The sequence below is a fragment of the Staurois parvus genome, unplaced genomic scaffold, assembly GCF_062004578.1.
Source record: "Staurois parvus isolate SC_StPar_1 unplaced genomic scaffold, SC_StPar_1.0 ptg000122l, whole genome shotgun sequence".
In the NCBI taxonomy this organism is placed as follows: Eukaryota; Metazoa; Chordata; class Amphibia; order Anura; family Ranidae; genus Staurois; species Staurois parvus.
The window spans coordinates 453,950-471,397 of NW_028317918.1; the positions used below are offsets into that span (position 1 = coordinate 453,950).

General features: G+C 38.5%; 1 protein-coding gene across 1 annotated transcript in view; it reads right to left on the reverse strand.

The window, feature by feature from the left end:
* The window catches only part of TRPC3 (transient receptor potential cation channel subfamily C member 3), a 326,064-nt gene extending 309,549 nt beyond the window's left edge, over positions 1-16,515 (reverse strand). The window contains exon 1 of the mRNA XM_089672160.1: positions 16,101-16,515. Within this exon, the coding sequence (XP_089528286.1) occupies positions 16,101-16,306 (206 nt within the window). The 5' untranslated portion in view covers positions 16,307-16,515. The remainder of the gene's footprint in view (positions 1-16,100) is intronic.
* Positions 16,516-17,448: the final 933 nt, after the last annotated feature.

Genomic DNA, 17,448 nt, shown 5'->3' on the forward strand with positions numbered 1-17,448 from the left:
CATTGTACTGTGAGTAGGTGAGTATGTATGGTGAGTATATATGTTTATTTTTATGACATACTGTACTTCTCCTTTAAGTTCCTGAAGTCTATTCTGATATCTTTTATCCCTCATTCCTTCCACCATTTTTGTTGCCCACCTCTGAACTCTCATCGATATCTTGTTTTCAGTGAAGTCTCCAGAACAGGTGACAATACCTCAGTGCCATGGAGCCTGGGATAGCTGCCCCCACCCCTTTGCTGAGGTGGGAGCTGGTGCATAGTGCCAGGTGCCTTGGGACAAGAGACCAGCACGCATCGCATGTTTGTTGGGTACCTTGTGCTAAATCATTTGTAGATGACCTGATTCTGGGTCAGGGTTTTGTGCATAGCAGAGCAGCTACCTTGCTGCAATCTATTGAAAGTCATCCCTTAAGGCAAGCTTTTAAAGAATTAAATTAGTTTAAAAAAATCTATATAAGGGAAATAAGGACCTCCTTCCACCTGTTGATGATCCATTGATACACACTAGAATTCTATTCACTTTTCCAACCACCTTGGCCAAATGTTTGCTCATTTTGCAATCATGTGAAAAAAGTAGTCCCAAATCTTTTTCTTTTGTAGTTCTTGCTGACACTGTACTCCTAATATTGTACTCTATCAAGGGATTCTTTTTCCCTAGGTGCATATTTTACATTTAGAAACATTGAACTGCAGTTTCCACTGCTTTAACCAGTCTTCCAGAAATGCCCGGACTTGTTCCATGTTACAGACACCACCAGGAATATCAATCCTATAGCACAATCAATTGCACACCTTTGTGTCATCAGCATATAAACATACCTTAACCACCAAACCATCAACTGAATTGCTGACAAGCAGATTAAACAGGATACAGATAAAGGCCTAGTACAGAGTCTTGCGGCACACCACTGGTGACTGGTCTCTGTTGCGAGTGATCCCATTTACAACCACACTCTGATATCTATCCTTTGGTCAACTGCAAATCCACTAAATCCCCAAAGGTTAAGTCCCAGCTTGAACAACTTTTTATGAAATTATTTTATGACACTATGGTAGTAAAGAAAACAGACCAGCAGTAAAAAGTTGCCAATACCATATCAGTATGCTATTCACCATTATACTAAGCGTATAGTATTTCATAATCTAAAAAGGACTTCCTTGCATTTCATAAAAAGGTATTTTTTGATAAACAGAAATATGAACATGTCCAATCTAAGGATCGAGTTGAATTGATTGTAAACATGTTACAGAAGAAGTACAGACAAAACACAAAATCAGCATTCAATATATGAAGTGGAGAGTTGTTTACCAGTGTCTGCATGTTGTTGGAAAAATATCTATAAAAGGTAACTACACAATAAAATAAAGCCTGTAACATTGGGGAAAGTATTAAACAAAAAGCAGTATCCAATAGTTTGCAACATAAGCACACTGTCTAGAGCATTGCCACTGATTCTCTACTTCCTAGGAGTGCAGGACAGGCATGTAACCACTCAATGGACAATGGGGGTTATTTACCAAAACTGTATGGTGCAAAATCTGGTGCAGCTCTGCATAGAAACCAATCAGCTTCTAGGTTTTATTGTCAAAGTTTAATCGAACAAGCTGACATTAGACATTGATTGGCTTCCATACACAGCTGCACCAGATTCAGAATGCACCAGTTTTAGTAAATCACCCCCAATGCATGTTCCGAGTCTGAGTGCTCAATAACTGAAGTCCATACATTGTAAGGTGGGGGCAAGGGTATGTACAGTGGGGATCGAAAGTTTGGGCACCCCAGCTAAAAATTTGTATTATTGTGCATAAAGAAGCCAAGGAAAGATGGAAAAATCTCCAAAAGGCATCAAATTACAGATTAGACACTCTTATAATATGTCAACAAAATTTAGATTTTATTTCCATCATTTACACTTTCAAAATAACAGAAAACAAAAAAATGGCGTCTGCAAAAGTTTGGGCACCCTGCAGAGTTAATATCTTGTACTGCCCCTTTTGTCAAGTATCACAGATTGTAAACGCTTTTTGTAGCCAGCCAAGAGTCTTTCAATTCTTGTTTGAGGTATCTTTGCCCATTCTTCCTTACAAAAGTCTTCCAGTTCTTTGAGATTTCTGGGCTGTCTGTCACGCACTGCTCTTTTAAGGTCTATCCATAGATTTTCAATTATGTTGAGGTCAGGAGATTGTGAAGGCCATGGCAAAACCTTCAGTTTACACCTCTTGATGTAATCCCCCGTGGATTTCGAGGTGTGTTTAGGATCATTATCCATTTTTAGAAGCCATCCTCTCTTTAACTTCAGCTTTTTCACAGATGGCATCAAGTTACCATCCAAAATTTGCTGAAATTTTATTGAATCCATTTTTCCTTCTACTCGTGAGATGTTCCCTGTTCCACTGGCTGCAACACAACCCCAAAGCATGATTGATCTAACCCCATGCTTAAAAGTTGGACAGAGGTTCTTTTCATTAAATTCTGTGCCCCTTCTTCTCCAAACGTACCTTTGCTCATTCCGGCCAAAAAGTTCAATTTTAACCTCATCTGTCCACAGAACTTGTTTCCAAAATGCATCAGGCTTGTCTATATGTTCATTTGCAAAGTTCAAACGATGATTTTTGTGGTGAGGACGTAGAAGAGGTTTTCTTCTGATGACTCTTCCATGAAGACCATATTTGTACAAGTATCTCTTTATAGTGGAATAGTGCACCACAACTCCAGTGTCTGCCAGATCTTTCTGGAGGGATCGTGCAGTCAAACGTGGGTTTTGAATTGTTTTTCTCACAATCCTGCAAGCTGTTCTGTCTGATATTTTTCTTGGTCTTCCAGATCTTGCTTTACCTTCCACTGTTCCTGATGACTGCCATTTCTTAATTACATTCCGAACAGAGGATATTGACATCTGAAAACGCTTTGCTATCTTCTTATAGCCTTCTCCAGCTTTGTGAGCGTCAACTATTTTCAGTTTCAGTTTTCTAGACAACTGCTTAGAAGAACCCATGGTGCTGATTGTTGGGGCAAGGTCAGATGAGTCTGGGCATTTAAAACCTTTAAGATTGACATTACCTGGTCTTCCCAGACGATGATTGAGAACAATCCATGACACTGGCAGGTCTCAGCTTGGCAAAGGGGGCAGTGCATCCTATAAATTCTGCAGGGTGCCCAAACTTTTGCAGACGCCATTTTTTTGTTTTCTGTTATTTTGAAAGTGTAAATGATGGAAATAAAATCTAACTTTTGTTGACATATTATAAGAATGTCTAATCTGTAATTTGATGCCTTTTGGAGATTTTTCCATCTTTCCTTGGCTTCTTTACGCACATTAATACAAATTTTTAGCTGGGGTGCCCAAACTTTCGATCCCTACTGTATATGATCAGACCCTATTTGGACATTAAGTTTAGCGCTGCTTCTACCAACACTGGAAGAACACATGTCCTGGTACATGCAGTGTTCTTATAGTTTATGCTATCAGCTTATAGCTCAGATTGCTTTTTATAACACTTTTTCTTCCCTACAGGTTCTCTTTAAACACTATGTAAAATTGAACTGCACCCCGCCAATCCACATTCTTTTAATTAGAAGAAGTTGTTCTTGCATGTTGTAAAAGGAATTCCAACACTAATAACAAAAACACTGCAGCCTATAATTATAAGAAACACTACATGCACATCACTTGATATCTTGTAAGTTTCATTTTTAATTTAATTTTAAATGTTAGTCCCATGTTGATTTTTTAATGTCCAGTAGCAAACTGCTACAGTATATTGATTACCATCACTAAATGTTGCTCTGTCTACCACATATTCTGTGGTCCTGAAAATATACAGAAGCATGTTAGCTGCTGACAGGCCTTTGGAAATCTAGCAGGTTGAAATTGGATGTGCCAAGCAGCTAATCCATAAAACAAAGGTAAGCATTTGTGGTTTGTTAACGTATTTTGTCTCCATCTCTCAGTTAATTAAACTGACCATTATGCCCTTAATCCACAAACTTTCAACACACTTCCATTCCACTTCACATCATTCTGGAATCTCTGTACTTGTAAGACCAATAAAGGACTATAGGAAACTCCCTGTACAATTATGCAGAAATCAAAAGGGTGCACTGTCCATTACTTTGCAGGAAATTATCTAAAATCAGCGAGCAAAGAATTGCAGCATGTGACTTATTCACTAACATTTTTCTTTAAACACAGTTTATTGTGTTGCAGTTTGTTACACTTTATGATGACCATTGTAGGTTGTCCTCCATTAAAGACATGCTATCTTTTAGTCAATTTTCTACTTCATACGAGATAACTCTGATAATTCTGTTCCAAAAATGTAAACTTGTCACTCCTCATGTCACTCTTCCCTGGAAAGTATTTCATGCTATTAACCAAGTGACAGCCATGTGAAAGGCAAGTCATTTAAAGTTCTAACAGAATCTAGCTTTCACATAGTAGCCATTGTGCTCAATAAAATATAAACATATCTTAGTAGGCAGTTATTTTCTGAAGCCCTGTTAAACCTTTTGTTATGTTGTAAAAGGGGACATTTTCTATATACAGTATATATATATATATATATATATATATCTTCATTGTGTGTGGAAACTTGGCAGAAAAATGAAACAAGAAATCTAACTAGTAGGTAATAACAATTGGTAGCCATTTTCCTTTAGAAAATAGCTCCCCCAATTTTCCTCACATACATAATATTTTGATATCGGGCAACAATCTCTCATGTCAGCATTTACAAACTTGATCATTGCATTTGAGTTCAAGATAATATTAAACCTTGCGTGTGAATGGATAACATCTATAGGAACCATTCTTAGATATAAATGGATTATTTATAGAGGCTGTCCTAAAATTAAAAAAGTATGGGGTGGGTGGTTGGATATCCCCATGTTGGCTCCAATGGAACTATTCATGGATAGATTGCTACGGTAACATATTGTCATTTTGTAACCTGTGTTGTTAATAACGTGAGGTTTTTCTGTGATACTGAGAAAATTATGGGCTGATTAATGTAATGTGGAGGATCTTGTCACATGCCAGTGGTGGAGGTGCAGAGTATAAGGAGCGGAATGTCTTTTACTGTATTCATATTGTCATAATGTGACTGTGAAACCTGGGTAAGGGTTATTTTTGATTGTTTGACTTGTGGTTATGGAACTTATGCCATGTAAGTTTGTGTAAATTCAGTAAAGCTTTCTTTTGACAAAAAAAAAACCTTGCATGTGCTAAGCTTACACTAGCTCAGGGGCAAAGTGTTCTTGGAAATTGCTGTTGGCAGCTTTTTAAATAATTCTGTAATATGCGGTTAATTTCTTAAATTTTTTTTTGTTTTTTTTAATAATTTTTTTAATAATTTGTTCTCAGATAGAGTGGGAAAGAGAATCTTTTTCAGGCTTTTATGTCCCAATATGGGATGGACCAGGGCAGAGAGGGAGAAGAAACTTTTTCAGTGGGGACACAGACAACAAAGGAAATCTGAGAAAGGTTTTAACCCTTCTCCACTATACTAATAGATTTATTTCAGCCATTGTGTCAATAGCGGACATTTCCCCTGACTTCCTGTCTCAGTGACCATAATGCTCAATAGTGAACAAGGGTAATTGTATGGCAGTAATTTGGGAATATGTAAGGTTGACTTCTATGAGTGCCTGGTCTGTGGGTAAATAGCATGCAAGATTAGATGCACTGTCTATAATGGGATCACTGGCATAAGTGTGTCAAAGTGTTTATAATTCACTCTACTTAAGAAGAAACTTTATTCTACTACAACTGTATGGCAACTTACTCTGCAGTCCAATTCATCTGACTTGTCTAGCCAGCAGCTCCACATTTGTCAGCACCCACCCTGCTGCAGCAATTCACTAAGTGCACAAAATGACTTATTTTTGCTATTTCTGTCAGTGTCCTGATTAATGTTATACTGTGATAATAAACACAAGCAGGGCATTGCCATGTTTGGTCAATTGAAATTACAATTGCAATTCGAAAACAAGTTGCAAAATACTTACTTGATAAAAGAAATACAATTAACTAAATATTAGATTGTAAGCTCTTATGAGCAGGGCGCTCTTAATCCTCTTGTTTTTATTGTATTGCAACTGTCCTGTCTCCCTTCATATTGTAAAGAACTGCTCAACTGTATAAATCCTGTATAATAATCCTGTATAATAAATATGATCACAAATTGTGATCCATTTCAAAATAGTGGATGCATGTGTGGCTCAGTGTCCACCATTAGACTATTTATTTATTTTTTTAAGGGTCCACTTATATGTACATTTTCCTAAATATGTTAAAATATGGTTCTTGGTATGTCAGCCTGTGTTCCCCATTCATTTTCTTTCACAAATGTTTTATTGAGTAGCAAAGAGAATGACTTTGGCTACAAAGATGTTATTGAATATAACAAAATAAATATCACAAAGCATATACTGTATGTCCAATTAAGTCAGTACAATTGCCGATCAAGAACAAGGAATTACAATGTGATACCTAGTTGAAATGAAAATAATATTGTGTTGATCAAGCGCAGCAGTTAAATGTAACAATAAATCATTGTTCATTGTCCAAGAGCACATGGCACTAAAATTCTAATTAGTCTTGTATGTAAGAAATCTATGAGAGCATAAAAGAAGTACGTTTCCAAATGAGAAGAAAAGATGAAAGGTAAAAAGCAAGGATGGGATAAAAATGGGAAGGGGAGGGAAGAAAGACCTGTAGAAGTTGGTTCCAGATACAGCTAAATAAATGATAAAGGATTCTCAAATCAGGAGGGCTGAGGATAAATCCAGGGTTGCCAAATCGTGAGAAATTTAGAATAAGTATGCGCTACAATAGTGGCCAATTTTTCCATGATGTCAGTAAAGTGATACTAAAGGCTGAAATTTGTTTTTCTTTAAATAACAAACATGTCATACTTACCTACTTGAACAGAGAAACCCCAATGCTCCTTTTCTTGGGTCCTCCGCTGGCATTCTGGGCTCCTCCCCTCTGCTGAGTGCCCCCATACCAAGCTGCTTGCTATGGGGGCACTTGTGTATGCTTGCTTCCTAGCCCCACTCTGTGTGTCCATAAGACACAAAAAACGGGGTGAGCCCCGCCACCACTCCCTCCTTACTGGCTGTGATTGACAGCAGCAGAAGCCAATGGCTCCCGCTGCTGTCTCTGAGCTAAGGAGGAGGCAGAAAGCCGGGACAGCAGCCACTCTTGTGCACATCGCGGGATCGGGCTCAAGTAAGTATTAAGGGGAAGCGCGGGGGGAGGTGCATAGTGAAGGTTTTTTACCTTCATGCATAGAAAGCATGAAGATAAAAAAAACCTTCAGGTTTACAACCTCTTTTGAAGCAGTTTCACTGTTTCAAAATTCAAAGTTGGAGTTTTCAGGCTTTCGCTATTGTAAATCTAGCAGCCACATGGATATGAAGAACTAAAGCCCATTCAATGCGAAAGAGATCAGGAAGAGGTTTATTCAGTAAAGCTTCATATGGATTTTTACAAAGGTTTGTGTGGAGTACTGTATAAATAAGGTTGTATTCCCATTCATTTTTAATGGGCCCCCAATGGATGTCAAGAGGCCAAAAAAAATGGAACTGATTTTTTCCAACACAGTGTAAGGTAATGCATGAGTTTTTTATTGCATACGTTGAATACTGAAGGTTGGTGCATTTCTTAACATAATATATATGCGTTTAGGTGCCATTGAGAGTTAAAGGCAATTCACTAACTCACATGCAGCAGTGAAAATGCATGCTCAAGGATAGTTGCACCTTCTTAAAAAAAAAAAAAAAAACAGGCAGCATGTACCACAAGTTACCAGTATATAGAAGGAACCTATTAAAAATATGGGAGCTACCACTTATGATCTGTTTTAGAAGATGCAACTTCCAGATCTGTCATTTTTACCCTTACTTTAATAGTGAGTCCGGAACAAGCAAGCATCGATGACATGTTGGTATACTTGACAAGCACACATTGTTCAACATCAGTGACTAGCCAACCATTTTGTTTTTGCAAAGGTTGACATACAGTATACTTTAACCGCTTACGCATGGTGCATAATATTACATACATGGCTATACATGTTAACTAACTAAGCCTGCCAACTAAGCAGCCTGATCCAGTTTGACATCTATGTGACCAAAAACATAAGGAAAAAAAAGGCTTGGTATCTATAATGTAGCAGGAAACAAACTGAATAGCAAAATAATAATTTATTAAACATACTGGCACTAATAATCTACTCTCCAAAACAACTATTCCTGTTTTACCCCTGCTATAAGCGTAAAACAAGCTCACCTCCTTACATCTGGGCTCTCGCCTGTTTACTAAAACAACAGCTATCTTCAGCAAATACAGATTTACACATCATTTCTATTTTACCAGTTACCTGAAAAATTACTAAAAAACCCTGACATCTTTTTATAAAGAGCAGTAAGCAGCATTATGCAGAATGACTGATGAATCAGGATTCCAGAGTCAAGACTGGGTGAAGCTGAAGGCTAATGAAGCACTGTCTGTGCAGCAGAGGGAGCTGTTGTTAACTCAGACTTCAAACAGGGTATACAGTATATTACATCGATAATTACTTAATTAGGCAGACAGAAAGATAAGAGGATTGACACATTGCAGACCCACAGCCGTGTTCATTTAGATGTGTTTTAAGCTACTCTTTTGAGCAAAAGCCCATTCCTAGCACAGGCTGGAAACACTCTTTACAATTCATTATGCTCATGGAAGGATGTTGAGGTGCAATCACCTTCTGATGCCCAGATCCCAAAGTAATATCATTAGCTATAATAGTCAAATCTGAACCGGAGTTATTAGCATGATATTATAATAATGGCTATGACCATCTATGTAATATAATGGCAAAGACCATTAAAGACAAAGTGAAATAATTACTTTTAAGGAGCACTATTCCGAGACTGTCTTCAACATTGTAAATGTCAAGAACGTAAGAGCTTAAAGCAGAGCTCCACCCAGAAGGAGAAGTTCTGCTTTAAGACCTCGTCCCCCGCTCTCTGTTAAGGATTGGCAACTTTAGGGAGCAGGTACCCGATTTTGACAGGTACCCGCTGTCACAGACGGGTGCCCACACTTGAGATGCCGGTGCGAGGACGGCCAGTGAAACCGGCTGCGGTGGGCACACTGCTGGATCAAGGGGCAGGTGAGTGTCTGTTTTTTAACAGTCAGCAGCTACAATTTTTGCATCCACTAACTTTTATTTTTTTATGTTTTGACTTGAGCTCCATTTTAAGAGCCTGATTTACTTAAAAAATATGTGATACATGGTTTGTTAAAGCAGACCTATACTCACCCTGCTTTTACACATTTGGCACATTTTTTGGCTATCAAGTACCTTATAGCACGTATTAGCTCTCACTTTCTTATTCCTAGCCTAGGTGAGGATGACATCCCCTTGGTCCACACCCTCTACCTGCAACCTTTTGGAATCACACACCCTAGGAGGATACAGGATCATTCTCTCTGCAGTATGTGTTTTTCACATATACAGTAGTAGGGGGTACTCTCCAATATAAGTGGGCTCCAATAAGTATAAATGCAGTGCACAATTTTTAGTGGGTACTGTAAGTGCACATAATGTATACAATTTCATATGCTACTACTTCCATATGTAATACTAAATAACTTACACTTCATTATATATTTGGTTAGCATACCACACAGCTTTTATTAAAGTGCCACTAAATGCAAATATTTTATTTGAATAGTGAATAATGCTGGCAAAACACTAGTCAAAAAATCATTTGAACGCATTTTCGAAAAACAAACACATGGTTGTGAGAGCAAACCCTATTGCCATCATGTAATGACTGAATTTAGAACAATAATTGTTCAATGGACATAAATGAATCAGTTTTTTGTTCTTTTTTGCTTCTGGGTCACATATGTGCAGTACCAACAGTTTGATTTTTATTGGGCGAGAAACATATGAACCTTTCAATTTATCGTTCATTCAGCAAAGGTTTTCCAAACTCTTCCTTTGATTTTTTGCCTCAAAAACGTCACTACCAATATATGATTTGTGCCCATTAGCAGAATGCAAAATGAACAAACTGTCCAAATTACAGATTTTTCAAAAGATTTTTCATCTAGTGCAGTGGTCTCCAAACTGCGGCCCTAGGGCCAGATGCGGCCCTTTGCTTGCTTTTATCTGGCCCTTGGGGCACTATTTAATTCTGTGATACCAACAATGGGGTATAATTTCCCCTACTGATACCGATGATGGGGCACAACTCTTCCCAATGACACAAACAATAGGGCCCAATGACCCCACTGATGGGGCACAATTCCTCTCACTGACACCAACAATGGGGCACAATTCCTCCCACTGACACCAAAGATGGGGCATTTTTTTTTCGTCACTGACGTCAGGACCTTTTCTACTCCCAATGGCCACAGTCCGGCCCCCCTAAAGTCTGAAGGACAGGAAACTAGCCAATAGTCTAGAAAGTTTGGAGACCCCTGGTATGGGCACTATTAGAGAGGGATATAACTAATGTTAGTTTTTTGCCATCTCTGTCCCATTGTGGGGATTTTCCTTCACTTCCTGTCCCAAACAGGAAGTGAAAGAAAATATTGGGTGCCACCAGGGTCACCAGAGCTAGTGTCCCCATTGGAAGATTTCCCCTCTACTATTGTTCTGATGTCAATCCAAAATTTGGGAAGACAGGACAAATAGAGAGGATGAATCTCCCTAATGAGGGCACAGACAGCAATAAAAACCTGACAACTGTTCTAATCCCTCTTCACTATGTCCAGAACTAAAGAAAAAAATGTTTTGCCTTTAATGACACTCTAAAGCTCTTCTGTGGTTAGCATTCACACTTGTCATACTTACACCTTAGTGAGCAATACCGTTGCATGTCACATTTTTTTTTAAATTCAGACACATTCTTTAAAGCAACATAATTGCATACATGCCATAAAACTGCCTTTTTTGGAAGTTCTGAGCACACTGTACATTGGGACACTGAAACAATAATGTATGCTTTACTGCATTACTTGAGGCATTATGCATGTATAGTGAGTGCTCCAAGGTCTCTTCATATTGATTACTTGTTGATAATTTTGTTTTAGTAAATGAGGCCAAAGGGTCAGTTCATGCTGATATTTATATTATGAACAAACACTGGTTAAAGTGGACCTTCACCTTCTGCACCCATTTTCTATCATTTCAATCCTGACAACCCCCCCCCCCATAATTGGAGATTCATTTATTTATTTATTTACAAGGTACTCTACAGCACGTACACCCTGACATATCATCAGAGTACTGGCTTGTTTACCGCCCCTAATGATGGGCCTGGTGCATGTACTGTATGTCATTAGGGGGCCAGCTGCAGGAATCCGGAAGAGATCGCCAGCTCCAGATGAAGTCAGAGTAGAATATGGCGGTACAGACCTGGTGTGCAGCCTCAGCAGGTAACTATAGAACACTGCTGAATTTACTGGGTGTGTTAGTATGGGTTTTTGTTCATAGCCTAGTGAAAAAGGCAAGAAGGGAAAAAAAACATAAGTGAAGTTCCTTAATTAAATCACACCCCCCTATGATTAGATTCTCATTCTTACTGCTGTAGAATACGGGGTTTCAATGCTTTTGCTGCAGTGTCTGTGGTATTTCAGAGTCAATACATCTGAAACTAATATTTCAGTTTTTGGTAGATTATGGATAACCAAACCACCGGATAATTTCTTACATCCCCTTAAGACACTATTGGTGAGTTATCTGCTTTTGATTACCTTGGTCTGCACACCTGTTGAGTCTATTATAAGGGGTTCTCACTCTTCCTCAATGCATTTTTATTTATTTTATATTATGGCTAATACAACAAAATTGCTGGTCAGCAATGGTCAGGAGGAGGTACACGTGGAACTAAATATGGCAGGAGGACCACACTGTTGAAATATCCAAGACATATTGGCTGGACTGACTGATTAGATGACTGACTGATTAGATGTCCATACTAGATGACTAGATCATTTATCTGGTGCATATTCAAACTGGAATATGAGTTTTGTTTGGGCTCATTCATTATATTAATGGCTATTCACATCTACCCAATACATGTTCATATTATTTTTAATATGAATGATGCACATGCAATAAACATGATGATCATGCAACCTTTTGGCTGCTTCTGAAAGCCTTGTGCCCAAAAAACCTATGTGATATACATTCACCAGCCACTTGCTTGGTAACACAAATTGCTAATGAGCCAATCACACGGCAACAACTCAATGCCTTTAGGCATTGAGACATGGTGAAGAAGACTTGCTGAAGTTCAAACCGAGTATCAGAATGGGGAAGAAAGGGGATTTAGGTGATTTTGAATGTGGCATGTTTGTTGGTGCCAGACGGGCTGGTCTGAGTATTTCCAAAACTGCTAAACCACTGATATTTTCATGCACAACCATCTCTAGGGTTTACAGATAATGGTACAAAAAAGAGAAAATATCCAGTGAGCGACAGTTGTGTGGACGAAAATGCCTTGTTGATGTCAAAGGTCAGAGTAGAATGGGCAGACTGGTTGCTGCGACATTCAGATGGTAGGGTCAGAATTTGGAGTACACAGCATGAAAGCATGGATCCATCCTGCCTTGTATCAACGTTTCAGGCTGGTGGTGGTGTAATGGTGTGGGGGATATTTTCTTGGCACTAGCAAAGTGTACCTAATAAAGTGGCCAGTGAGAGTAAATGCCTTTTAATTCTTGACTGCACTATAAGGCAAATCATGTTACATTTTTCATTCACCAAAGGCAATCATTCTAATCAATCAGGGTGAATCATTTTTACTTGACATCCTTTGGGCAAATCAAAATGAAGCATTGGATTTTAAGACTTTTGAGTGTCTATTGTTAATTTTAGTTACTCATATGTGCTCATATTGCTTAAGTTGTTGTATTGAGCTAAACACAAGCACTAAATACGATTTTACATGTATTTTGATGTTCTGTATTGTAATGGACTGCATCATCTACAGTATGTTTGCTGACCATGAAACCATTATTCATCTATTTTGATCTCCTAGTCATCCCCTTACATGTTCAATTGGAGTATATTTCCCTAAGTAGGTGCTTTATAAATTCTTCACCCTCACTTTCTTCCAGTATCACCAATCCGATGCAAACTTCCAAGGCAGGTTTGAATCTGATTTTTTATTTCTTACTCCTGATGTACTTTCTCTACCTCATACCAAAAGCACTATGTAAGGAGAATAAATGCTAGAACAAGGTGAAATCGGAGTAAAAATTCATTCAAACTAGAAGCGCAGCACATGTGTTTGATGAATAATATAAAAATTGTTGTACAATCTAATAAATTACATATACAGTCCCCAATCAGCAATCAACTGACTGAGCTACACACATTGGAACAATTTATGGAACTTGGCCATACACAGTATACACAATCTTGCCAAATAACCTTTGGAACCCTACTTAGTATGCATATGAGGTTTAGCAAGTTAAAAAATATCTACTGATTTTCTATTGTTCTTTATGGTACTGCCTATTACAAGCAACTATATGATCATCCCACATACAAAAAAGATGGTAGGTTTCTTCTTGAAAGGCCACCTTACAGTCTTTAAGCCCTTGAGGCCTTGCATAGTAGTACATTTTGGTATTATGAACCAAAAATGTCATTATACCAAAGACACAACAGAAATGAATACCCTTGGATTGAAATTAGTGCTCAGGATGATAGAAAATTACAATTAAAACCTGGATTGTTGTTGTTTGTATGTCAAGAATGACTTTAAGATAGAACCCGCTAGCTTACATATTAAGTGTGAGTTCTACCAGCAATAATATGTATGGTATGCATGGCTTTAATGCCCCTAGCAGCTAAAATACAGATATTACATATCCTTTCAATGTCAGACTACAATCACTAGTTGAGAACGTGGTAGCAAAAAAAGGATTTTTGCTAATAATAGCTTAAAAATGTAACCCCTACAGAAATTGGGGCAAACTTGCTTCCCGAGACACACAGCATCATTAGAGTACCATGTCCTTCATGGCGTATCCAGCATCAGAGGCAGGAGTCATGAGCGAGATATTGATCTTTGAAATATAAAAACATCTTATACAACTGAAGATCACATCATTAAGTGCATGTGCCACAGATGATAAAGAAACTGTTCACATTCTTGCAGTTATTATTTTTTTCTTTTTAACTATTTAATGCCATGACAAGTATAGCAATATTTAGTGATTTGCAAACATTGTCGATTTAAAATTAACCGATCATCATTGTTTACAGTCGTGCAAGGAATATTGGTTTCACTGGGGTCATTCTAAATAATTTCATCCGCACGAATGGTCAGTTTTGTAAATTTGTCTATAGGATGCCCGCCTAAAAGAATATTGAAAGATAGGCATCAAATTATGCAGTGTTACTATTATCTTCCTTTTTCTGTACTATTATCTCCGGTTGCCTCTGTAAGCAATGTAGCTTCACATACAAGCAATTAAAGAATAGGTTACATCAAAGTTTAAAATAGAATGTGATTACAGAATTAATTCCAGATGGCCACTACAGCCCTGTTAGTATTTATTTCTATTAAGGTTCTCATTTATCCAGGTCATAGTATAGCTTGTAGTTTAACTATTCTTAATCTGTCTGCTTTAACAAGGAACACAACTATTCATTCACAATCTCTCTGCCTTAATAAGAAACACATTCTATCTTCCATATTCCATAAGAAAGCGCAAAGAGCCATGACGAGTACAGTAACTAATGATATCAGCCAACAATTTGGTATACTGTAGGCAGAGTAAGAGATGGTTTCTGATTGCTTGATGTCTGCACTTGCTCATCACCATTGCTACTTGCATTCCTTTTCTGAGCAAGCCTATATAAAGAAAAGCTATACATTTTTATGGGAAACAATAATGGATTATTTTAATAGTGATGCCAAGTTTTCTTTCTTAATTTGAGCTGAATGATTATAAAGGACTCCACTAAAATGCTGACGAATTGTGACAAGATATAAATGTCCTTAAGGATCCTCCGGCAGCAATTTAACTCTGTACTAGGCAAGAAACAAGATTATTGAAGTTCATTCATAAGTCACTGAGACAAGCAGGAAAGGCTGGAAGTAATTCCAGTCCAATTTGCTCATGTAAAACACAACTGGATAAAATATCTTGATATGCATACAGTGTTTAGAAGAAAATAATTACAAAATGGAACCATTTGCAATGCCCATTCATCTCATGGACGTTACTGATCTACCCATACGTTCTTGCTGTGAATGACACATTGCTTGGAGGTTATACTTTGCCTGGTGCTGTTCTGCATGTGTGGCTGCACATGACTGATTTTGCACAGAAAGACTGAAACAAAAGTGACAGTTTGAAGCTTGTATGTTAAAATTATCAGTTTGTCTTTAATGTAGATCTAAACCCTACTTGATGACACTTAGTTTTCGAAAATATATAAAATGTAGCATAAAAAAATTACCATGCGTTTTCATAAAATACTGTTTTCCCCATATATCTATCTATCTATCTATCTATCTATCTATCTATCTATCTATCTATCTATCTATCTATCTATATATATATTATATAAATATATATACATATATATATATATATATATATATATATATATATATATATATATATATGTCTCAGTGCTGCTCCACTCCATTAAGGGCAAGCTTGCTGATAGTGACTACAGAAGACCATGTCTGCGCATGTTGCAGTCTTCTTTAGGGATATGCATGACAGAGTGACAACGTAGGATTACAGTTAGGAGACAGTTGTCACTCCGCAGCAAGAAAAGCATTAACAAGGACCTATATGACAGGATCAGCAGATATTGTTTTAAACGAAAGCTGCAGATTTATAAAACACTGCAAATGATTTTGAATGTATTCAAGTTTATATGAGATTTTAGTGATTGGGTTGAAATCTACTTTAAAGTAAAAACCTATAATTTAAGTTTGAATGAAAAAAGTACTAAGGTCTATGGAAACTTTGTGGCAAAGTGCCTGAATGCTTATCCATCCTGACAGCCTGGTTCCTCTCTCCTGTGGGATAAAATAGTGATATAAGGTATACTCACAGTGAGTGAAATTGGTAGCAGTCACTATGAGACCCCCCAGCCATGAAAGAGCTGCTCTCCGCAGGCAGGACTAGTACTCCCCTTGGCTGAGGTAAAGGTGCCCACTGCCCTCCATTCTTTGCTAGCCATCCCCCGCGTTCCCCCAGATCTGGGAAGCTGACCCTGGCAGCGGGCAGCTCCTTGCATTTCCTGCCCTTTGTGGACATACAGGAATCCCCAGGGCTTCTGTGATTTCACAGCAGAGGACACTTGATCCAGTGCAGGGCAGCCAGCAGTCCACAAGGAATAGTAAGAGGTTGAGGCAGCAGGGCAGGTACACTCAACTGGTAAAGGATGCTGAGAATGTATGCAGCTGGGTACCAGCAGAGAACTGAAGAGTGATCACGATGGGGAAAGAGGAGCAAATGCAGAGCCACTAGCAGCTGCTCTTTTGCTTCTCTCCTCCTGCCTGAGCTCTCCTCCCCCCCTTTCTGGTTCTCACTCCTTTTCTCACTGCCTGTCTTTCTCTCTTACTTAGCCATCAATATAACTCGTGCCTGGACCACGACATCATTACTCAGAGGCAAAGCAAAGTCACACAGCACAGGATCTCCTGTTTATCAAATGAGACAGAAGGAGAAAGGCGTACTGGGTGGGTGCAGAAAAAGAACCCTCTCTTCAAGAAGTACTGTAACTAAGCTAAGTGGAAGCTGCGGGGTTAAAAGTGTCTGTGATATTTGAATCCGAAAGCCTGGAGCTCGCTGATGCACTCATTACATGAGAGGAAGCTCTGCATCATTCAAGTGTGCACGTTTATTTAGTGGTTACAGTGTAGAGCAAATGAAACAACTGCCAGAATCAAAGGTAGGTCTGGACAGGTGGCATTGTGGTCAGATCATTTAGGAGGTGGGTAGGTCAACTAGAAGACTGGTTGTAAAAGAACAACTGCCAGAATCGTAGGTAGGTCTGGACAGGTAGCCTTGTGGTCAGATCATTTAGGAGGTGGGTAGGTCAACTAGAAGACTGGTTGTAAAAGGACAACTGCCAGAATCGTAGGTAGGTCTGAACAGGTGGCATTGTGGTCAGATCATTTAGGAGGTGGGTAGGTCAACTAGAAGACTGGTTGTAAAAGAACATTGTTCATCTACTGGATTCTAAGCTATAAGGTTCCTTTCACACAGGCTCTGTGAGATCCAATCAGTAGGGAGTCCATGAACAGATTCCCTGTATAACTGAATCAGAACAGATCAGATGTCACTTTTATGACATTCATGTGGGTTCGGTTTCTGATGCATTTAAAACCAGGAGCTTTCCTGACCCATGGCAGATATGCCACAAATACGGCAACCGTCCCAACCCATAACCAGTT